At 39.8% G+C, this 25,268-nt stretch overlaps 1 protein-coding gene across 1 annotated transcript in view; it reads left to right on the top strand.

Annotated features, from left to right (window-relative positions):
* Window positions 1-25,268, top strand: part of LOC103179701 (vacuolar protein sorting-associated protein 13B) — a 481,880-nt gene that overhangs the window by 127,469 nt on the left and 329,143 nt on the right. The window contains 1 exon segment of the mRNA XM_007895087.2: window positions 23,239-23,373. Coding sequence (XP_007893278.2) covers window positions 23,239-23,373 — 135 coding nt within the window.

Genomic DNA, 25,268 nt, shown 5'->3' with positions numbered 1-25,268 from the left:
ATCAATTTTTAAGTCCTGATTTTTGAAGTGTTGTGAAAACAAGAAGGATAAATCTGTCTCCTACTCTGGGAGTGGAGTAGCTTTGCTCCCCCGGTAGTTTGAACATTTTGCATTTGTTACATAAATACTTAAGGCATCCAGAGAAATTCACTGCTCAACTAATAGTGCTTTCATTTTTATTTGGTCAAATGATTTGTTTCATCATCGTGCTTAATAATATCCGATCCAAACCTCTAAACATTGGACTCTTGTATTGGTTGTCTAGTATGGCGTGCATACTCACCTGCATTTCTGATATTTCATTATAATTGTTGCATTCAATAAAGCGCCTTATCATGCCATCAAGAGATCTCAAAGTGTTTAACAGAATATACTGTAAAGTTAATTGACTGTACATATTGTGGGCAAAACGTGGCAGCCAATGTCCCACAAACAGTCGTGGTGTGAGTGACAAAATTTTTTTTTGAATGGATTATTACCCCCAGAAAGCGATCTGCCAATCGACTAACAATTGGTTTCCTACTTACTGCAAGGCAAACAGAGGCGGGTAGAGTAAGGAAACTTACCTCAGGAGTGTTCTCATTGCCAGAACTCTTGTAACTACCTCAACTCCAAATAGACTCCACTTACCTCCTTTTCCTTCCTCTTCCCCTTGCGCCTCCCTCTACTCCTCCACCTGCCCACCGAGGCTAGTCATTAGACACCCAATGAGCACACCTGACGAAGGTGACAGGAACTCCTTGTGAACATCACAATCCAGTATAAATTGTATGAGAGTTGTATGAGCCAGAATCCTACTGTCCACAATATTCATGTTACGGCTGAAGCAGATTGATTCATGGTGATTACAAACGCAAGTGATGACTAGCAACATTCGAACAACTAATATTTGTTGCATTTCCCGACATGAAAGGTGCTATACAATGTAAATTTGTATTGTATTCTTTCAGCAGAGTGCAATGGTGTGCAGAGTGCATCAAGGTGGTTTGCATGAAGGAGGGGGGTGGGAAAGTATTAAGTTATGGCAGCTCTTGTATGTTTCTACTCTCCTTTCTGCATTATCACTTCATACCTTCATTTCCCAAGTGTTCATAATCTCTCTCTTGATCGCCACAGTTAAGTCTCTTTAGACCACTCTTGTGCATGGTGAAGCAGTTGAACAAGATAGACTAACAAAGACCCAGGAGCAGATAATTTACTCTTGTCTGTGTAAGTGGTGGAAATTATGCTATCATTCCCTAAACTTTTTTCTCCTTCGCCCTTGAGGGAAAAAAATCTCTGCCACCATCTAGTGATGTAGACAAGAACTAGCAAAAGCAGATCCTGGAGGTATATTGAGTCGAAATAAGTTCAATAAGCTCGTATTTTAACTGGGAGTTTGTGAATGAAATTCCAGTGCTGTGTTGCACTGCTGGAGATTTGGTACTGCAGAAAAGCTGTTGTATGTTTGACTCGGTTTCCCCTATTCAATTGTATCAATCTCACAAAATCCAGTCAGTCCACTTTACAATATACTTTGTGAAGCGCTCTGAGACATCTCAGCGACGTGATAAGGCCCTATATCAAGGATTATTATTGACACAAGTCAACTAGCAAAATTGCGACTTATCACAGAGGGACTGGAGTTATTGTTTGTAGACTCGAGAGAAATTGAGATAGCCACTATTTATTTAAATCTAAAATTTAATGATCCACTACTTAGAGGGTTAGTGTGTTATAATAATACTGTGGTTCAATTACAAATGTGAATACTTTCTGGGTCAAAGTGCATTCAGTGGGATCTGAATTTTGCCAAACAAAATATTTGTTCGGGCAATAATCATTAACACTGCACGCAATTATGGTATCGCAGTGCGACAGATGTTACATGAAAATTCTGCCCAGAATATCTGAAGCACATTTATTCATGGTGACTTCATGCACAAGTGATGTCAAGGAACATTGGAAAAACTATTTTTTTTTGAAAACATTTGAATCAATTTAAGAGAACATTCAAACGAGCACCAATGAAATTCCAGTGCTGTGTTGCACTGCTGGAGATTTGGTACTGCAGAAAAGCTGTTGTATGTTTGACTCGGTTTCCCCTATTCACCAATGGATGAGAGACTTGTAGTTGAAAACAGGTTAGAGCCATTTTTGTGTTTCTGTCAGTACTACTGTAGCATTGAAAGTTTCTCATCAGTATAAAAAATCTTCACCGTTGAGCTTGTGCTTTGTTGGAACATCAACAGCTGACACTGGTGTCCTTATTACTTTAAGTAGTCTCGTAATATTTTGTTTTGGTTGTCAGAATATGAAAAGTAACTGCCTAATTTTCCAGTAGCACTTTTTTGATGTATCGGGTTATCTTTTTTGATAAATAACATTTATGCGTAGCTCCAGATCACATCTGGTTTCATTTTATTGCTTTGTTTTGCGAAGTGAGCCTCGCATTCTTTCACAGATAACCTAGAGTCCTGCAGTATAATGAGTCTTTCCAGAATTTGCCAAAATGGTTCAGTACCATTTAATTGGAGGGCATAGGCGGCTCTTGGCAAGCCTTTCAAAACCTTTGTTTTATTGTTTCATTTGGTTGCTGCTAGATTTCAGCAGCAAACAAATTCGCTTGAAGACACATGTCTTCAATTTGCCGCTTATTAGATATTTGTTGAGAGGTGTCATTGAGTGAATTATGGTGTAAAGTTCTCTTGCAGAATTTGGATATAATTGGGAAATAGACCTACAATTAGTTGTGTTTTCTTTTTTAAAAACACTCTTAATGGTGTGTGCCACGTTGTGTGATTTAGAAAGCTTCCATTTTTAGGTTTAATGCAAGTTGTAATTTTTTGTATTTTTTTCTGCCTTTCTTTCCAAAATCTCTCTGGAGCCATATATGTGTGTTTTTGAGGCGACGAGAAAATGAGTGCACAGAATGCTCTGTGGTTACCACTTTACAACCTGCGTGGTACCATGGATCAGACAACAGGTTGTGAGCTTTTTTGGACAGGTGAAATTTCCAGGTATTTCATTTTTCTTTGTGAGATTCAAACTTAAGATTGGAGTTGAACCGGGGTTGTTTATATGAACAACAATGTGCACTTATATAGCGCTCTTCACGATTTGCAGCGTCTCAGATTGCTGAAGGTTTAGGTGTCTGAATGTTTTCGAAATGCAGAAAAAACGGGCTTTTTCAAATTAAGACTGAATTTACGAGCTTTTCAAAAGCTGCACAAAATTTCCATACAATCATAAATTTTAAGGTCTCAAGGCTGTGATAATCTGGTGGTTTATGGCCCTGGGAGGGCAGTGCAGGATAGTAGTGCCCGCTGCTTCCCATCGTGGTTAAATAGCAAAACAAAACAGTTCAACCCATCCGCATCCTGATGGATGGTTAAAGAGAGTTATTGACGGTCATGGGAATTGGTCACTGCTAGACCTTTCATTTGTTGAGTGTTGCGTTGTGGTTGGGTGACCTGAAGGAACAGGAGCGAGTAACTTACAGTTGCAGAGCCAGATGGTGAGAGTATTCTTAAATCAGATTGAAGTTTTCTGATGTAGTGATGAAAATAGTAATAATCCTTGCATTTGATATAGCCCCTCATCACATCATTGAGACATCGCAAAGCGCCTCACAGAATATACTGTAAAGTGAATTGACTGTATATTCTGTATGCGAAACGTGGTAGCCAATTGCGCACAGCTTTGCATCCATCTTTTTTAGAAAGCTCTAATTAATTTCCTTTTTGTCAAACTACCGTTATTTCTTATTAGTTTCTGACTTGTCTTCAGAGCGCTCATTGTGTGGTTGGCACAACAGACAGCTTATTATCCATAAAACATATTCCCAAGCTTCTGGTTAGTTTTGTTTTTGTAGCGTACTGTTAGTTATTGCAATTAACTGGCTAACTAGACCAAATAAGCATTGTCTTTAACCCTAGTGTTGAGAGTAAATCTGCCTTGTAACAGATCTGCTCTCCCTCTGCCCCTTGTGAACTTGTGAATAGTGCTATCTTTCCCACCAAAAGAGTAAACCTACCCTTGAGAATAATGCTGTAACACAACAAACCAATCGCAAAGAGAGATTTTAGTATGCAATAATTCTCCTGTGGGTGGGGGGAGTAGTGGGGGCAAGAGGGACAAATTTGTTAAAGCACAGAGAGAAATAAATGCAGCAGCAACACAGGGAGCTTTATGTTAAATAAACTCACTACAGAAGATTTTGTTGAAACATAGGTCAGCAGTCATGTTATCTGAGGTTAGTTTTGTTCTTCTTCTATGTGTTTATTGAATGAGCCTTCAACAACAACAATAAGATTACATTTGTATAGCGCTTTTCACGTGCGGAGAACGTCCCAAGGCGCTGGACGGTGTACAGCATTTCAGACCTGAGCTGGGGTCACGGAGGGAAAAGGGAGGAGAGGGGAAGGGTTAAAAAAAGGTTAAAAAATCTTAAACAGCATAGAATACCTCTCAAACTCCAAGATCCATCAGATTATTCCGTGTTAGCTTGGCTCAGTGGATGCACTCTCACCTCTTAAGTTTAAAGTTGTGAGTTCAATCTCATTTCGGTACTTGGAATTCACATAGTCTAAGATGATACACCAATGCAGTGCTGTGGTTGGAGTATTAGTGCATTATCAGAATTGCCGACCCTCGGATGAGACGTTAAACCAAGATCCCATCTGCTTGTTCAGGTGGGCGTTAAAAGATCCAAAGGTGCTGTTCGAAAAGAGAAGGGAGTTTCTCCCGGTGTCCTGACTAAACAAATCCCTAACTAAATTTGTGCGACATTGCTGTGTGCAATTGTGTTGCCGTGTTTGCCTACAAATAATCAGTCACTCCATTTCACAGTAAATCCTGTGAAGCGCTTTGAGATGTCCTTGCAATGTGGAAGGCGCTAAACCAAATGTAAGGATTCTTATTGTTATTACCATCCACTGTCCGAGTCAAGTGCATATTTTAGTAACCCATTTATGCCTTAAATGCAGTCGTGGACATTTAATGGGGTTTTATGTACTACAAATGCAATGAATTAGCAAACACTATATAAAAAACATTAGAACTGCAAACTATTCTGACCAACTGGGAGGCTTTTGACAGATAAGGTGAAGAAAAAGCGATTATTTTATATTTTGGAGTGAGTAGCAGCACATAATAGAATGTTGTGGCTTGACTATTGCTGACTATTGCTGAGGAAGAAAACAAATATCTCTTCAAACAAATACCTTCCTATTTCTGATCTGATACCGTGCTGGGCTGCATTGAGCTCAGATGCTGCAGAGACAATACTTCAGCGAGCTTGTGGGATGGAGAGAGACTGTCAAGAACCAAATCTTGTAATATGACCTTGTGTTGTGCACCACATTGCAGTACAAGGTTATGAAATGTTAATGAAAATGTTGGCATATTGTTCTGATTAATATTGATCTTCTTGCCATACAATCTGAATTTCGAACATCTTACTTCAAATCCTTGCAGTTCCCGAGTTTCGTAACTAAAGGCATCACATCGAGATATTAACGCATAGCTTTGTAGCACTTCAAAGAACTTCCGCCATAGTATAACTGAGTGATTTAAGAAATGCTGTATTTTTTTTGAAAAAAAAGTCTTGTGTAATCAGAACGATGATGGTGAGAGTTAAAGACTGTAATTCTATGTCGGGGTTCTGTTATGACTTCATCAGCACACCTTGATTGAATTACAGCTTGTAATTCCTTCAACATCCATTATTTTATATATACATGGTATTACCGAGGTTGGCTCGTGGAATTAGGTCTAACTAGTAGCAGATTTGCACCAAATCCAAATATAGTACATTATTATTTGCCCTTTCTTTGTTTTTTTTAAAAAAATGCTTTGTTGCTTCTCATTACGCAAAGTATTCTTTTTTACAGGCAGTAATTTTAAAGGGGAAAATATTTTTAAGCATCTGATTTGATTGATTTTGCATTTATTATAACCAGGAGCAAAGTTTCAGTCACTATTTTTGGATTTATAAGGTCTAAGTGGAGATGATCGAAATAGCTCAAAGGGTGGCACGGCTGGAACAGGGAGAGCGGAGTTAACTGTGTGGCGTACTCAGTGATTGTATTTGCAGTAACTGCTGATGGCTGTGTGGCCTGCCTGTTTATCGATGAGCCTTGGGAGGAGTTGACATACTTTTATTGAATGGGATAGAACTGAAACCCAGTGCCCAAAAGGGTAGTGTAATATGAACTGACGAGCACACCAGTGCCAAGTACTAGTAAGCTGCTTTGTTTTACTGATTCAATTACAGCACTATCCCAGTGTGCTGCACTAAACTCTGAAACTCCTGGCCTCAATCCCTCCCTCCGTCTTGCCCCCTCTTCGTCCATTTTCAAATCACATCTGAAGACTTTCCTCTTTGACAGTGGCTTTAGTCTGTCTCTCTTTCCAGCTTGGCGTCAAACCACACCGCTCTTAATCGCTCCGAGACGCTACTTGCGTGAAGGGTCATATAAATGCAATTTATTGTTGTTGATGATTACTTTGGAGTCCTGAATGCCTTGGTTATGCCAATCTGCGTCATTGCTAAGCACTCCGGGGGGCTATATAAGTGCAAGTTGTTGTTGTTTGCTAGCATAGACAAGATGGGGGTGTGCCTCTAACCCACCATCACAAGGGAATGATTGCACACTTTAGAAGTGGCAAAGAGAAAATGTTCTTATATTTGTGTGTTCTCAAATCCCAGGACTGAAGACTCTTAAACACTGCATAGAGTCTCTGCACATTTCCAAGAAAAAGTTACTGTTTTATTCATTCTGGCTTTTTATTTTTCAACTGCTTATTGTGAAGTTTTACAGTGTGTATAATAGCAATAAAGAGGCTCGCAAAGAGCAAGAAAAGAGAGAGAGAGATTCCAGTACATGTTGGAGCTTTCAAATCCAACATGCTGCACTAAAACAGCTAACAATCAATTCTGTTGAGGGAAGATTGCAAGCTTCCTTCCCATCATTTAGCTAGCCAGTGTTTGTGAGGCTCAGCTGTGGACAGCAGGAAAATTGGGTACCATTATTGGATTGTCAGGATCTGCTCATGACTGTAGATACAATGACAGCAGCAGCCTTCTTGTCTTGAAAGTCATTTCAAGGACGTCATTAAGAGGGTAAAGTGGGGAAAGGTGGCCGTAGGTGCATTTCAAGATATGGCTTTTGAGGTGCAAGGTAAAAGAGAGATCAAGAGGAGCGAGATGGAGGGATAGAAGGAGGGGGCAAAAGTTGCCTCCAGAAGTTGGAGGCATAACATCTGAAGGCTTGGCCACCAATGGTGGTGTGGAGATCTGCCAGAATCCTGAGTTAGACAAGTGAAAGGAAGTGAGCAGAAGTGTAGAATAGAAGATTAGAGGGATAAGGAGGTGCTGGGGTATAGAGGGATATACCGCTGAGGGTGATATTCTGGGAGCCAGGGAACCAGTAGAGTTTGACGAGGGCTGGGGTGACTGAGTTTGGTGCAGCTGAGGATGCAGGCGGTGGAGTTTTGGATGAGTTGTTGCTTACAAATGGTGGTGACCGGGAGACCGGTGAGGAGTGAATTAGTGAAGTCTGAGTGGGGAGGTAATGAAAGTAGCATTGATATGAGATGGGTAGAGATGGGGATGAAGGTGAAGGAAAGTGATCTTGTCAGGGACCGGATGTGTGGGAGAAAAGAAAGCTGAGGATCAACAATAAAGGTGGTGTACTGTTTTAGTGAGTTCAGAGAGAGCAGGGAGTTTGAGGAGGTCAGAGCTAGAAGGGAGGAGACATTAGCGGGAGCCAAGGAGGATGGCTTGTGTTTTATTCGTGTTGAGTTATTCAAAATTTTGGCTCTGATAGGCAAGCGAACAGAAACATCAGTGGACCACAAATCAAGAGAAGAAGTGGATAAGTAGAGCAGATGGGTGTGATCTGCATGCATGTGGAAGTAGAAATTAACTATGTGTCTGCGGATAGTGCCCCCAAGAGGGAGCATTTAAATAAGGCTTGAGGTACACCACAGCAACAACAAATTATATTTGTATAGCGCCTTTTATGTCAGGAGGACCTCCCAAGGCATTGGACAGTTAGGGAGGGGTGGAGGGACGGGGAGGGTATGGATAGGAAGGTGACCGAAGTCATGGTCGAAGAGGAGGGTCTTAAGACCACAGGTCAACACAGGTGATTGTGTGAGGGCAGGAGAAGAAATGGAGGGTTAGGGCTCCTGTGACGCGCTTTGAGACGTGTGATGAGGTTCAAAGAAATACATGCATTTCTCCCATTGTGGTCTAACCAACCTCTTTTATAACTTTGACCACAGAATTTCCTTGCTCTGGTATTCAATGCCCAAAAATATAAAACTAAGGATTCCATTAAACTTTTTATGGCATTTTATATCAACACTCCTATCTTTAAAGATCTGTGTATCCACACCCATAGTTAATGATTCTTTTCCACAACATAATTGAAAACGTTCCCATTTTATATTCATTCATCGTGATGTTTTGGTATTTTGCCCCGAATGATAAACTTGCATGTCTTTAGTTCCATGGTTTAATAATAATCGTGTTACATTTTCACATATGCTAGTGAATTATTTTGCTATTATTTCAGAATCTGGAGAGCTTCGGAAGATTAGAGCTAATGTCTGCACACTTTCTTGACTTGTTTCTTTTGATGCCTTTGGGATACTGCCTTGCATGAGAGGCGCTATATAAATGTAAGTTGTTGTTGTCTTGAAGGTTATGTGGCTGAAGACGGGGAAACATTAAAGATGGGGAAAGATAGAAAAAATTGCAAGTGTAGGTATCAGGAAAAAAAACTTAGTTGAGTATCCTGACCCATCTCCCGATGACTGATACGGTTACACTTCTGATTTCATAAATAAGCAGAAATCAGAATTCTTTTTGTGCAGGCAATGAATAGATATTTCCTGGAATATTTAACAAGCCAGTTTTAATAGCCTTTTTTTGTTTGATTTGAGTGGTAGCGGGTTGTCATAGGTATATTAGATTTGCTCTGTGACATTAGTTGGGCATCAATAAAATAGGAAGTTATAAATGATTGTTAGGATTAAGTGTGCGTGCATGCATTTGCCAAAGCACAGCAGGCTTTCCGAATATTGAGGACCTGGTTGTTGAGGACTTGGAAATATTGCACAGAAAATGACCAGTCTTTGTAAATTAAATCTTGTTTATAAAGCTGTGAAATGCATTATAAGTGCAAATTTTTATATGAGGGCCATAAAAGATGGAGAAGTTTTGATGCAAAAGTTTTGTGGAGTCCTGTAGCTCAGTGGTTAGAGCACTCGCTTTGCAAGCGAGAGACCTGAGTTCAATTCCAGGCAGAGGGCGAAACCTTGGGCAAGTTTCTTTACTCCACACAGAGCCTAATAATAATCCCACCAAAAAGAAAACAATAATAAATTGGTCATTTTCAATCTACGACTGTTTCTGGGACATTGCTTTGCGCAATTGGCTGCCGCGTTCGCCCACAAATATACAGTCAATTCACTTTACAGTGTGTTCTGTGAAGCGCTTTGGGACGTCCTCCCGACGTGAAAAGCGCTATATCAAATGCAAGGATTATTATTCTTAAATGTATCCACTTTATTGCACTTTTATATTTGGGGGCAAAATGTACTGAGTCCCTTAGCCTTGCACTTAGTTGGAAATGTCTTGAGATCCAATATGCTGATGGCATTTAGGAGGAAAAGGGAGGAACAATATTAAATTGCAGTTTTAAGCTGTATATAAGTAAACAGATTAAAGTAAAGCCCTTTCCAAAATTTAATTGCTTAGAAATTAAGTGAATATTGGTTATGTGGCAAAATGTGACAACTCGTCTTCCCCAATAAAGTCGCTAATATGTATTATGAGTCATATGAGTCATCATAAAATATGAGTCATCAATTGATTTAAATTTGGGGGTGAATTTGAATGAGTAGAATTTAAGCCATGTTAACAAGGTGAAAGATTCCACGTTTCTTTGAAATAACATTGGTCGGGTAGAAGTCCCATCTGCTTGTTCAGGTGGCTGTTGAAGATCGTGTGGCACTATTAAAAAGTAAAAGGCAGGTTCTTCTGATGCCCTGGCCAACAATTCACCTGGGTAAAATTGGTCATTCATTTCATGGCTATTTGTGGGATATTGCTGTGTACAAATTGGCTTTCGCGTTCGCCTGGAAACACATAGTCAAGGGATTTCGTTAAAATCCTGTGAAGCGCTTTGGGACATTTTAACAAAGTGATAAAGCATTGTATCAAATGCAAGGATTATTATTTGTATTAATAATCTAATAAACTCAATCCCTCGACCCTGCCCATCTTGAGATCTTGCATAAAGATCTTCCTCTTCGACCGTGCCTGTGATCACCTCCCCTTGGTTACTGGTTCGATGTCAAGCTCCACCACTGTCTGGCGCTCCGAGATACTATCCTGTGTGAAGGGCACTTTCACCCTACTCACCTAGCTATATCAATGCAAGTTGTTGTAATGATGCATTTAAAAAATGAGATTGCAGTAAATCAATGTGCATGACATTTACTCTACTCCCTGTGAATACTTACTCTACTCACTGCAGTTAACTACTTCCTGTGAATAACTACTTTATTCTCTGCAAATAATTACTCTTTGTGAATAAAGCGCTCCGGGACGCTACCCTGTATAAAGGGCTCTATGTAAAAATACAAGTTGTTGTTATAAACTACTCTGAATCACTACTCCATTCCCTATCAATAACTATTCTACTGTCTGTCAATAGCTCCTCTCTCTGAATAAGTACACGCTATCAATAACTGATCTATAACCTGTGAATAACTACTGTCTGTGAATAAGATAAAATAATAATAAAATAAAACGTTATTTCCATCCTTAATTTTGTTTCTCCTTTGAGAACTCTGTTGACCTTTTTCACTTCAGGTTAATACCATTTTTCTTCATTCTATTCAAAGACAGTAATGTGAATTAAAACCATTTTATGTATCTATTTTGTACCCTTGGCTTGATTTTGAGACGTATTGAAGATGAGGGTGTAACCTGATAGAAAACATAGATTTGGATACTTGCAAATGAACTGTACTCAAAAGATGGGTTTCTGATGGGGGAAGAGAAAGAGGAAAATAGTTTGGGAGTCAAATACAACGGATACATCTGAGCTTAAAGCAACCAGTCTGGAAATCATTTAAGATTTTTATGTGAAAGGTGTTTTTTGGTGAAACATTTCTAGTTCTGCCCCATTATAGGTCCCTGTCAGATGGCAGACTAAAAAGCGGTGGAAAGCATTGGACATAGAATGCAATGCCTTTTATATTATTTTTTCTATGAGCTGTGACATAGCAGTCCTATGACTAATATGGTGCCGCAAGGGATGCAATGTCCATATGGGCTCTTTGGATCGTGGCCAGCAAGTGCATGTGAGTGATTGCTTTTAGAGGGAACAGAATACTTCATAAAACATATGGAAACATTTCAGTTTGCTTCTCATAAGCACTTTGTCCCCAAGCACATCTATGATCAGCCTTCCTGAAATTACTTGACTGCTTGATTTTTTTTTGCAAAAATGCAGTATAAATTTGCATATTCAGCATTAATTTTTACAGAAGGGCGGATTGCTGAGGAGATAACAGCCGTATTGATTATATACGTGATTATACTAAAAAAGGATGCGCCGCAAACAAAAAATATCTTGAAATTTGACCAAAATGTTTGGCCGTTCTCTCCCAGTCATACGTCTTCGTCAACGATGCTATTTTTAAAGTTGGAGAATCTAGGTGAAGGGCCACAGGCCTGAATGTGCAGCACATTAACAATGACTGAAGAAAGGAACAGAGAAAGTGAGATCAGTCCACAAGTGATAGGTGGCGATGAACTTGTTTTTTCAAAGCTGGTGGATTGAGTAAAGAAGGGAAAACTGAGGAAACGAAGGAGTTCCACAGTGTTCAAGTTCTGGGGAAAATGAATTTGAACGTCAAAGAGTGTGATAAGTTTTGATTGATAATATGGGTGGTGGGGAGGAGAGAGAGATTGAATGTAAAATGGTGTATTTAGAACTTGGGAGGAACAAGAGAAGAAAGTTTGGGCAAATAACATAGTAGCATTGGGAAAATAGGGATGATATAGGCTGCGATGAGGAGAGAGGGGGGAAGAGAGGATGCAGGCCAGAGGTTAAGGAAGGATTAGAAACATACGGAATATGTGGTCTGCAGATGTAACATGATATAAAACACATATTTAGATACTTGCTATCAGATCAGCTGACAAGTCTTCTTGTATCCTGTCCAGGAGCACAAGAGAGGTGCTAGAAGAGCCTGCCCAGGTATGGAAGCAGGGCTAGTCTTGGACCAACTTAATAGAGAGTTATTAGTTGTTGAGGGGAAGAGAAATGTTTGGCAACGGAGAAGCCGAGCTTCTTGGAGGCTGCTTCAAAAATGGAGAAAGGCAATAGATGGAGTGCTGTAGTATAGTAATTAGAGCACTTGCCTTGCAAGCCAGAGACTCGGGTTCAATTCCTGGCAGGGCGAAACGTTGGGCAAGTTTCCATACTCCACACGCCTTTGTTTACCTAGCAGTAAGTAGGAACCCAGTTGTTAGTTGATCGGTAGATTGCTTTTCCGGGGGTAATAATTCCTTCAAAATAAAACAAACAATTGGTCACTTAATCCACAACTGTTTGTGCGCAATTGTCTGCCACGTTTCGCCCACAAAATATGCAGTCAATTCACTTTCCAGTATATTCTGAGAAGTGCTTGGAGACGTCTTGAAGACGTGATAAGGTGCTATATCAATTGCAAGGATTATTATTATGATAGATAGAGAAGCCCAGAGGGTTGATCATAGAATTGTGAAATGAGCCATCATAGGGATGAGGTGGCAGCTGTTGACTTTTCCAAGAGATGTGAAGAAACTGAGGAGTAATTTCCTTACTCACTCCCTTAATCCCCTGTTTGGAAAATTAGCACCACCATTCTATCATGAGTGAGGTTGAGTTTAGTGGACATTTTGACCATTTAAAAAGTCGATCGCCTAAAAAGATATACTGGGTTTACAGGTTATTGTACATGTGACTACCAGAAACTTCCGTTAGCATACTTATTTAAAGGGCATTGGTAGGCAATGAAGGCAGCCTGGATTTTGCTGTTCTTCTGTGTCCAGGTCTTATGAAGACCTGGTCAAACTAGCAGCTAAGTCAGAGATCACTGTTGCTTGTGGGGACCTCCTGTCACAAATGATTGCCACTCTTGACAACAGTCACCACAATTAGCAATCCTTGCATTTGTATAGCTGCTTTCATATTGAGAGGACGGCTCAAAGTCCTTTACAGTGAACTGATTTTTTTTAGATAAATGTGGCAGTCAATTTATGCGCAGCAATGCCCCACAAACAGCCATGTAGTGAACAAACAATATTGCAATATCATGATTGTTGATGTGCATAATTATTGGTGACATATTTTGATAAGTACTGTGATAATTTCTTTTTTTATTATTTCCACTGGTGTAGGTGGGATAATAATAATAATTCTTGCATTTGACATAGTGCCTTTATCATGTCTTTGAGATGTCTCCAAGCACTTCACAGAAATATACTATAAAGTGAATTGACTATATTTTCTGGGCAAACTGCATGGAATTTTCAGTTTGGTTTGGATACTGTTGAGCATGGTGATCGGCTTCTGCATGTCTCAGACTTCCAGCTGACCAAAATAAATCTTAATTATTTCCACCATCCCCTCTCACCGCCAATGAGTGAAACAAGAAATAGATCAAAATAGTCCATGATGGCCACATGTGTAACAATTTTCAAAGTTGTTTAAAAATTGATAAAAGTGATTGATTTTGATGGGAGATCATTTTTAATAGGAAATATCTGATCAGAAATATACCAGTATATGCCAAAAAATAATAATAATGCTTGCATTTGATACAGTGCATCGTCATGTCGTTGAGACGTCTCAAAGCACTTCAAAGAAATACAAATATAATTGTTCAGTAGCTGCAGTTTTCAAATTGTGAGTGAAATACACTGCTGCTCCAACTCTTCAGTAACAATTCACATCTCAGACATTAGATTGTTTTTAAAGAACTTAAAGCACGTAGTGAGAATATCCATTCAGGCCATCAAAATGGCTCCTTTCACAGGGCTGTTCACAATATAAAAGGTGACCAAAAAGTCGCGATAACTACCTTATTATATAAACCCCCCCCCCCCAAATATCATCATTTCTTTAAGACTTATTAGACATTGTAATGGTATCATGACTTGTTGGTCATCCTGTACTTCATTATAGAATTCAATCTCTAATTTGATCTCCTCGATTCCCACATTGAGCAAAAATACAAGAATAATTTTCAATTCCCAAACCCACTATTTATCCCTGCCCTACTGCTCTTCAAGGAAACCTGCCCTCTGGTTTCTGTAGCAAAGGAATCATTATCTCATCCACCTATGACCAGTTCTGGCCAGGCTCCACTGGCCACTGAATAATAATAATAATCCTTGCATTTGATATAGCGCTTTTCACGTCTTCTAGACATTTCAAAGCGCTTCACAGAATATACTGTAAAGTGAATTGACTGTATATTTGTGGACGAATCCGGCAGCCAATTGCGCACAGCAATGTCCCCAAACAGTCGTAGATTGAAAATGACCAATTTATTATTGTTTTGGGTTTTGGAGGGATTATTATTAGGCTCTGTGTGGAGTAAGGAAACTTGCCCAAGGTTTCTCCCTCTGCCTGGAATTGAACTCAGGTCTCTCGCTTGCAAAGCGAGTGCTCTAACCACTGAGCTACAGGACTCCATGATGGATCAACTTTAAGATCCTCACACTTGTGTTCAAATCCATTCACTCCCTGGCACCTCCCTACCTCTCCGACCTCCTCACTCCCCAATCCGCTCAACTGGTAATGGTCTCCTGCTCATCCCTCGCACCCTCTGCCCACCATTGGATGTCGTGTTTTCAGCCACTACGTCTCAAAACTCCAGAACACTCCCTCAATCCGTCCGCCTTGCCCCCTCTCTTCCCCTCTTTCAAGTCCCATCTGAAAACTTTCCTCTTCGACCTTGCTTACGGCCATCTCCCCCCGCCTTGGAGTCAGGCTCCACCACTATTAAGCGCTCTGAGAGCTACCCTGCGTGGAGGGCGCTGTTTAAATGCAAGTTGTTATTGTATCTCATATGGAGCATAACTAAACTGACAATACTGTGCTGAATCTACCTGATATTTATTCAGCTCCTTTTTTATGGAAAGAAATAACTTGCATTTTTACGGTTACATTGAAATATCACATTGAAATAATCCTCTGAATAAAGTTTGTCATCCCCTTCCTGGGTGTTTGTGGGATGTTGCTGTGCACAAATTGGCTGTTGCGTTCACCTGCAGATACACAGTAAATCCTGTGACGTGCTTTGAGACATTTTGATAACATAAAGTGCTATATCAAATGTAATTATTATTATTATTACTTTACCAGCAATCACTGGAAGACTGGACTGGTACAAAGTCATTGACCGTAGGAAATCTGGCAGCTACTTTGCAAACAAGGTCCCAAAACCCACCATCATTTGAATGAGCAGTTTTATGTGAAGGATTGTTAGCTGGGACACCAGAAAAAAATGATTTATCTCACTGAACAGGAACAGTGTTATAGCATCTTTAACTTCAACCTGAATGGGCAGCAGGGACCTTGCTTTGTCTCTTCTGAAGAAATTGATCCGCACAATATAAATTGGTTTTGCTTGAAGTGCTTTATGGAAAATTACAATTGTATCAAACTTTTTAGTTTGTCTCTTTATTGTCTTTTTGTTTAATAATAATCCTTGCATTTGATATAACACCTTGTCACATCATTCATTTGTCTAGAAGCGATGCACAGACTACACTGTGAAGTGAATTGACTGTATATCTTGTGGGTGAAACGTGGTAGCCAATTGCGCACCGCAGTGTCCCACAAATCATGGATTGAGTGACCAATTATTATTATTTTTGTGGGGAAATGGGTTATTACCCCTGGAAAGAGATCTGTCAGTCAACTAACAACCGGGTTCCTGCTTACTGCTAGGTGAACAAGCAAGTTGAATAAAGAAACTAGCCTAAGGTTTCGCCCCGCCTGGGAGTCAGACCTAGGCCCTCACGTTTGTGAGGTGAGTGGTCGAACCGATATGCTGCAGGACTCCACTCCGCCGTTCGTAGTGCTCCACTGAAGCAATAATACTGTACAGTAATTTAGTTTTTCATATTTTTCCCAAGTATAGGGGTGGCTAGGCAACATAACGTTATTAGTATTGATGACTCAGTTTGTAATGCTATTGCCAAGTATGAAACTAAACTGCACAGACATGAAAGCCTCCAGGTCTGAATGAGCACCAAAATTGATCGCTTGTTTCGGGAGGAGTAACCAGCCAATTTCCCACTGCTGAGTGCTGCTCGGTGAACTCTGCTGGAATGTGCGCTTGATGTTGGGTGTTGGCAGCATTGGACAGTCTTGAACAGCCTGCGATCACTCAATGTCTTGGGCTTGCAAGTAAAGAATGACCACTTGGACAAGGTACTGGAAGGAGGGAATTGGATGCCTATCGAAGCCTAACCCCAACATAAGTTCAGCAAAGGAGCCAGAAAACCTTTTTATGCATCTGGTCACTTCACTGGGTGGGTTCGAATAAATTTGAATCAGACATTGCCAAATCTCATACAATATGGTTTTAAACAGAACATAGCGCAACATTTTAGTACTTGAATAAAATGTATACATCGCTTTTATATCCAATTGAAGAAATATGTTTAACATTTTGCATTTATGGAGAATTGGTTTCATCCAAAGTATGTTATGCATCCGATTCGAGGCAAACCACAGTGGTATTTACTGGCAAGGGCTTCAAAGCACTACTGTCTTTTTATCGTTATTGGCCAGTTGTATCGAGAGCATTGACTGAACTCTGCAAAACAATTTTGAAGCATTTAATCGCACTTTGGTAATTTAGCGTATGGCAGTCCATTATAATATACCTGATAGTTCTGCTGCTGCTTCATTTTCATAAAATTGGAGCTTGCAGTATCAAGTGCTAATGTGTCTGATCATGCTGGAGAGAAAGTTCAATGGAATTTGCAATGCAAAATTTGTTTAACTGATTCAAAATGTCATTTTTAGTGAATTGACCGAATATGCCTGCCTTTCATTGTTTTCTTGCACTGTTACTCTGACTACTTTAAAGGAGCAAGTTATTTAAGCGTTTTGTTTATATTTTAGTTGTTTGGCCTGAATCCATGCAATATTACCAGGTTTTAGTAGACACACGCCAAATTTCTCTTGCCAACGCATAGCAAAATACAGTGCAACATGGCACTTCAAGGTTCCCAGTTAAGATTTGGCTTGCCATTACAATTTCCTTGTGTTTATCTCAGTTTTCTTCCTCAAGTTAATGAAGGAATTTGTTGATGATTTGTGAGATGGAATTTTAAAACTCAGTATACTCAGATTTTATTGTATTTAGATTTTTTCTATTAATACTTCTGAGGGATGGGGTGGAATGGGTTTGATGTGGAGCTGCATTGACTATGTGTAAAATAGGAAAAAGGCATTTTGGCATTATTATACAGAACACTCAAGTGATGGAGCCAATGTGTCTTTGCTCTTGAAAATATATTCCAAAGAAGCATTTCAGCAAGATGAGGCACTCCATCATTCACTTAGCCAGTGAACATGATCCAACAAAGTTCCATCGAGATTTTGAATTGTTTCAAGCAACCTGTGTTGTTCTTCCTGAACATGCATTTCGATGATCATTCCAGCAGCAGAGATATCCCAAGGTTTTGGATGAAAACTCTGGACAGTACAGGCACAGCTGTTCATTGTCGTATGCACCTGTGGTGCCTGACAAATAACTACAGTCTGCTGAAAATACAAAACTATCCTACGTTTGAAACAAATAATGATATTTTTGTTTGAAGTCCACATGTGTAAGTTTCAAATGCAGCTGTGGTATTCAAGTAGCATTGCACAGGTGCAGAACTTCCTACTGATGTTACAGAGCAGACAGAACTTTATTAGAAGTACAGTATTTATTTCTACATTGAGCGCTAGTCATTGTGTTGAGTTTTTCCTTACAGTAGTTCTATAGCTCTGTTAAGCTATTTAAACACTCTTAATTAAAGCCAGAAAATTATTTTTTCCACAAACCTTTTGAAGGTTAGCAAAAAAAAAAGGCATTCCGAGCAATGAACATCCCGTTTTTAAGTCTGCAGCTCAAGCTCGTGAGACTGCGCTTGGAGCATGTTTTCTGATGTGTGGGAAACAGGAAACCATAGTGGAATTGTGGTGGCCTGCTTTCTACCAAGTAATTTGGGACATGGTGGCATAACCTTTAATGTTAAAAGCTGTTTCCAAAACATTGCATATTTCTGGCACACAACATCTTTTATTACATGAGCTGAGATTATGTTGCACAGCAGAGGCTGGCTATGCCAATAGCTGATCCTGATCTTCTTGCAGTAGGTATCACTTCAAAAGGTTTTACAGCTTCTGCAGGTTGCACACATGCGATTAAGTACTTATAACTCTTGCACAGATGTCCTTCGGAAACTCTAGCCAGTAATTTCTTAAAATTGTTCTGCTTATCAGCACCACATGTCATCAATTGTGAATGGTGCTTGAGTGGAACAGCAAATCTGGGCTCAGTCTCAAACAGGGTTGCAAGCAGGTGAACTGGCTCAGTGTAGTTTGCGAGGGCTAGCAGCAGAGGGAAAAGGTTGGTACAGATATCACAAGGCCACAGAGAATCAATTCTTGCAATTGCTCATGTGTTTGTCTGTTACTGAACACCGAGACCAATAAACTTTGCACTTTTGAATGAGGTAGATTGATAATAATAATAATAATATTCCTTGCATGTGATACAGCGCCTTATCACATCGTTGGGATGTCTCAAAGCGCTTCATTGAATATACTGTCTCTAACCAATACTCTACAGGATTCCATATTAAAATAATGAAAGTTATTATTGGGCTTTGTTTGCTGTTCCAGCTGCTTATGGAATGATTGAAATAGCTGTGCCAATGGGTTTCGTTCAGTGGTTGTGTGACTCACAGTTCCAATAGCTGCAGTGGAACTGAACCAAAGAAAAAATGGCAGTGTAAAGTGTGCAAGATCTGCAAGATATTAATATTGTTAGGTTGCTGAAAACATGACTGTGTTGCTTTACACATTCCTTGAAGGATATAAAGCTCAGTTCATACGTTAGGTGAATTTCAATTCACAGTGCATGACTGGGGAAGCGCAACATTATTTGAGGTGCAATTTGTTTTTCCTAAATTAATGTATTCGCTTTGGTTTAACAGTTGCTTTCAAAGAAACTATATTTTTGGTATGATTCTTTTGTCCATAAAATATACAGTCAATTTACTTTACAGTACATTCTGTGAAAGCTTTGAGACGTCTCAATGACATGTTAAGGCACTATATCATTTCCATTTCCCATTTCCCATGACCATTTCCCCCCTGCTCGGGTCCTGACCCAACTGTCCAGCGCCTTGGGATGTCCTCCCGATGTGAAAGGCGCTCTATAAATGAATCTTGTTGTTGTTGTTGTATATCAAATGCAAGTATTATTATGTTCCAGTGGGCAATGTAATGTTTTTGAAAAAAAGGAAAATTGCACTTTAATAAGAATGACCCTTACATTTGATATAGCGCCTTATCACATCTTCTAGAGATCTCAAAGTGCTTCACATTGTAGTAAGGAAACTTGCCCAACATTTCGCTCTGCCAGGAATCGAACCCAGGTCCTCTCGCTTGCGAGGCGAGCGCTCTAACAACTACGCTACAGGTCTCCACTTTGACCTCAGTGATAATATTGTGGCCAATGTCAAGAGGCAGGAAGAAAGATGAGGGGAGAAAAGTAATGTAAGTTGGCTCTAAATTGGACAGGGTTATTTTAAACCTGATTACTTTTTATAAAATGGTCACTGGGCTCAAGTTAAAGAAGGATCAGTTTTAAGACTGATAACCAGTGGAAAAAAATGTGTTTATTGTTTGTGTACCAACTACTGGGTATGAATGAAATTACTTCCCTCATAAAATATTTCACAATCTTGGAATACCACTAAATACAACAAAATATGTTGCTTTGAAATATTGTGAGAGAGAAGAGAGTACCGAGGTATAGCAAGGCACAATGGTGGAACCACTACATCAAGATCACCAAATGGCTTCTTGTGAAGACAGAAATTCAGTGTGGAATTGAAGGGGACCCAAGGGGTGTTTAATGGTAGTTTTGATGTGTGAAATTTGTGAAAGTTCAGTGTGCTTCTCCACTTGGCCACCGTCAAAGGTGCCTTGACATAGATTCTTCTGGGGATCCGTATTAAACGAACTTATGTCAACAACTGCATGGTTCTTGATTAGCTTCCACAACAATTCCTGTGCGCACTTAGCTAACTTGCTTTATTTCAATGCACTTGTCATTGTAAAACTTGTAAATAAAGCAGTTTTGTTTGCGAAGGTGAACATTTCAGTGGCAGAAATAGCGGCTCCTGTCAACAGGTCGAGGAAGCTGGAAAATGAGTAACGGCTTTGGTATTTCATTTTTGAAACCTAAACTTTTTCAAATTCAGCTGGATTTCCCTCGCACCAAATTAAACTTTGCCACGAGGCGGGTGTGCTCCTCAAGGGGGAATTAATAAAAACTGGAGGCTTTTTTTGCACAGGATAACGAAAGAAAAGTAAACAAGCGATTATTCTTGATTGACGTAATTTAACCCATTATATATGTACGCTCTAAAATTCTCCAACGAACAAATGCAGCAGTAGCTTTATTACTGCGACTTATTCATAATTCTCGTATTTACAACAGAAGGAGGCCATTTGGCCTATCACTCCCATGTTAGTGCCAGCATCTCTACTGGAGCTAACCACTGCCATCTCAAATCCTATTCTTTCTCTTCAAAGAATCATAGAATTATACAGCACAGAAGGAGGTCATTCGTGTTATCGTGAAAAGAGCTACCCAAATCAATCCTACTCTCCCGCTCTCTCCCCATAGGCCTGCAAATTTGTTCTCCCCAACTATCTTTCTACTTCTTGAAAGTTGTTATCGAACCCTGTTATGCATTCCTAATTTCCTTTTAACTGTTATGATCTCATCCCCAGTAACCACTTGTGACATCTCACCTCTAAACTCCATCAGTGAGCAGTGTTTTAACCTGTTTATCTCATCAATGATATTTGCAAGTGTAGATATGTTCAACTGCAAATGAAAACAACTTGCATTTGTATCGCGCCATTGACGTGGGGCAGTGTCTCGGAGCGCTTAACAGTGAGCGCGGAGCCTGATGCTGAGTGTGTAGGATTGTCCTAGCTGGGCATACACATTAGATACATAGATGGGAAGTAGTGAAAAGATGCCCAAAGATCCATCAAGTTTGACTGCAGAAAAATCTCCCCTCCCACCCCCAACTACCTCACAATATACACCTATGGATCTCTCCTGGTGCTGGCAACTTGCATGCTCCTAGGATAGGCAGAAATACTGTGATGATGTAAACATACTTCATACTGGTAAACAGTACAGTTACTGTTATACAGTTGCCCCATATATTTTGCTCTCATTAATTTTACTCTATGCTTCAAACCTATGTTGCAAACTTGTGGGATTTCCATATTAAAGTGTAATTGGAATGCTCTTTGGATGCTGTCCCAAAATCCAACTGACTTGTTTCTTCGCTCTGTTTTCAAACGGCTGCAATAAACCAACCTGATCTGTCTTCTGACCTCCTACTCCTCAGCTTGCTTGGGGTTCCACAACATTCCTGTGAAGCGCTTTGAGATGTTATGCAATGTTAAAGACACCATGCAAATGCAAGATGCTGCTACTGTTGAATGACCAGAGCATATAAACTGAAGGATATAATGTGAGACTTTGAGATGCAGATGTGGATAACTGTGGGAATAGTGAAGAAATTAGTTGAGTTTTGTGGTCATGTATAATCAAGTGTTCAGTTACTGGGGAATCTGAATTAACACAAAGGAGCTACCTGTTTGACCTATCTTCTTTTGGGGTTAAAAGGACTTTCTGGTAGTTACTCACCACTGGGCAGGTTCTGTACTTCGATATTCTATAACTAGGTATACATGCTGGATACATACACTTCAACCAGTGAATTCAAATAAAAATATCAAACCTGCAATTTTTGTAGTTATTTTCATTCACAGATGTTGAACAGAGCTCATGAAATAAAATTCGGACTGTAAAGGTGAGATCATCCCGCACTGCAGTTATTTTATTATATTTATCTTGCCACATCAGTTAGACATTATAATTCGAAATGGTGCATTTTGAAGGTTCCTGTCTGAAATGAAAATGTCTGACCATAAAATCACACTTTGCAGCAAATGTACACTGCGCGATTTATAATCGCTATTTATAATCGTGTGTATATATATATTATATATACATATATAAATAATATTACAAGGGAGAAAGACTGATTACGTAGGTTGTTCCAGAGCACAGAAATTACTCTTGGTGATTGAAGACCAGTGCATTTTGCTGGGATTTTCTTTTGGAGGATCAGAATGATTTGAGAAGGTTTAATCTCTGGCAGGGTAATAGCAGCCAATTGCGTACATTCGCTTTAAATTTGGAATATCAGCGTAGAGCCCATAAGACAGACCGCCCCTTCACAAGCACTAAAACATTGGCCAGTGATTGGATCCCGGTGAGTGGTGCTCTGAGCATGTATGAATGTCCATGTGCACATGTATGTGTGCAGTGCTCCACTTCGTCCAAGCACAGAGCAGAGCTGAATTTATAATACAAATCGCTTCTTCTACTTCAGAGCTGTTCCTGGTATCCCGCTGATGTCCGCAGTACATCTGTGGTGCTGTAAACTTGTTGAGGGGATAAAGTTCATGGTGTGGCTCAGCATTGTGGGTTGACAGACTTGAGTCAATTAAAATGCTTGCTCAATTTTAGCACCATCTCAGCAGAATCGAGACTGTTTTGATACTCGTGTATGTCTGGTGTTTTTTTTTCCTTTTAGAATATGTACCTAAAGTTGCATTTGTTCAGTTAGAATCGTTTTGCGGCATGTTTTCAAGATATTTGGGCAGTGAATTGTATTAATATGTCCTCTAGGCCCTTCTTGTTGAAGCTCTCTCAAACGCTTGCATACGTGTCTATATATACACATTGAAGTACACAATACTTTTAAGTGTTGAGAAATAACTGTTCTGTTTAGAAGTTCTGGTTATTTAAATATAACAGACTAGTTCATTTGCAATTTTCTTTTATTAGGTGTGAAATCCCAGAATCCACTGCCAACTCTTGAGGGTTCCATCCAAAACGTTGAGTTGAAGTACTGTAGCACATCATTGGTAAAATGTGTTTCGGGGACCATGGGATCAATAAAAGTGTGTGCCAAAGTCCCAGGTATGTGCAGCTGGAACATGTAAAAAGTTTATTGCCTGTACAGGAGGATTGGCCTGACTCTTTACAAGGAAAGTCTCTGAAATGTGCTTTGTCTGCCATGAATCAGCTTTTTCCCCAATAGGTTTTGTTGTTGTTTGTCAGTAGTCCACTTGATTATGTTAGCAATGCTACCTAAAGAAGTGCAAGGAACGAACAGTTTAAAGAAAAAGATTATTATTTATGATCTAGATCCAAAAGCTTTTGAGTTTTTTTAATATTCCCCCAGGTTAGGCCGTCATAAATTGCTGCATTTCTGAGCACCGACTGCGTAATTTTGAAATAATTCAGCTATTTCTGGTAGGCCCACATTCCTTACAGCTTCAACACCCCGTAACATGCTTACAATAAAACAAAAATGGGCTGTCTGGAATGATCCCTTGTAGCAGTTACTGAAGACACAACATTGACTAATAGAAATTTGTTCATGTTATTATGTTAACTAGTCTTGCACATGCATACATTTTGATTTGGACCTTTCAGTCTGCCCTGTATATAACTAAAGTGAATCCCAGTATAATGGAAGCTCATTGCTACCATTGACATTGCATCTTGTTAATGCGTGCTTGTTGTTGTGCAATGTGATTCAAAAAGGAAACGGACTTACTTTAGGAATTTATTTTCTGAAGTTTAGAGCTGTGTTTTAACTTTTGGATATTATGCGTGTTATACAATGACCGTTTAGGTAACAGAAATGTTTAGTTTTGAGCGCAACACTTATTTTACCATCAAAAATGTTCTTGGTTCAGGTTAACGCACACCTTCCTTTGGCTTCCAAAATTACCAATTTCCGATGTCAAGATTTCTGATATTCAGTACATTCCTGGCGCAAATAATTCAGCGGTTGCAAGATTTGCATCGTATCAATCTGATTTCAGATGCACAGATCATCTTGCTGAGAGTGGACATGGATAATCAATCGTTCAGCAGGTTCTTTCCACCTTTCAAAGCTTTGCTATCTTGTGAGCCATCAGAAATCTCAAATGGAGGCAAAGCAAGACCTGATTTTGTTAGGTGCTGATTTCTGACCGATTGCAAGAGTCCCCTCCTTAACAACAGAGCGCATGCTTCAGAGCACGGTAGCCCTCCTCCCTAAAGAGAGCGAGGTTGAGAAATTCCACCTGGATCTAGTTTGCATCTATTGATGTAGCATTTTAAAGCAGTCATGAATTGGCAGATTCTTAAACGCAGCCTTAATTTTTCAAGCCCCTTTTTCTGTTAAGTTCTTTCAAAGAAAGACAGCTTCAAGTTAAGGTTACATTCAACAATTTGCCAAATTCAGCACCATTAGCAGAGTATATCTGGACCCAGGTGGAATTTCTCTCCACAAATGTCTACAGATAATGTTGAAGTGCAGGATATTACGTTGTGGTATCAGTTGCAAACTTTTATGAGGAACGTATAGTTCCTCACCACCACACTTGAAATAAATCACGAGTTAGATCAGTGTTCCCAGTGCTGGATAATTTGCAATGAGGTATCAATTTCAGCCTTCACCAATGCTCTTGGATTGGTAGCACATTTCTCCCTGACATTTTTGAGGAACCCACATTTAGGGAACATGGATCCTAGGCTGCTGGTCTCTAGTGGAGTTCATGTGATCAGATGATGACGCTCAGGTTCCACATTCCTGCCTGATAAGAAGGCATAGAAAAATTAGTATGTTAGGATTGGGAGTGACGATTCCTCCATTCACTCCCAAATGCAGTCGCAACCCTCGTGCACGTGTTTGTCACCTCCCGCTTGGATTACTCCAATGCACTCCTCGCTGGTCTCCCCAGCTCCACCATTCACAAGATCCAGCTCATTCAAAAACTCTGCCGCCCGCATACTGACCCGGACCAAACACCGTACCCACA

Source organism: Callorhinchus milii, unplaced genomic scaffold (genome assembly GCF_018977255.1).
Source record: "Callorhinchus milii isolate IMCB2004 unplaced genomic scaffold, IMCB_Cmil_1.0 Scaffold2, whole genome shotgun sequence".
In the NCBI taxonomy this organism is placed as follows: domain Eukaryota; kingdom Metazoa; phylum Chordata; class Chondrichthyes; order Chimaeriformes; family Callorhinchidae; genus Callorhinchus; species Callorhinchus milii.
This window is presented reverse-complemented; position numbering and strand designations above follow the sequence as displayed.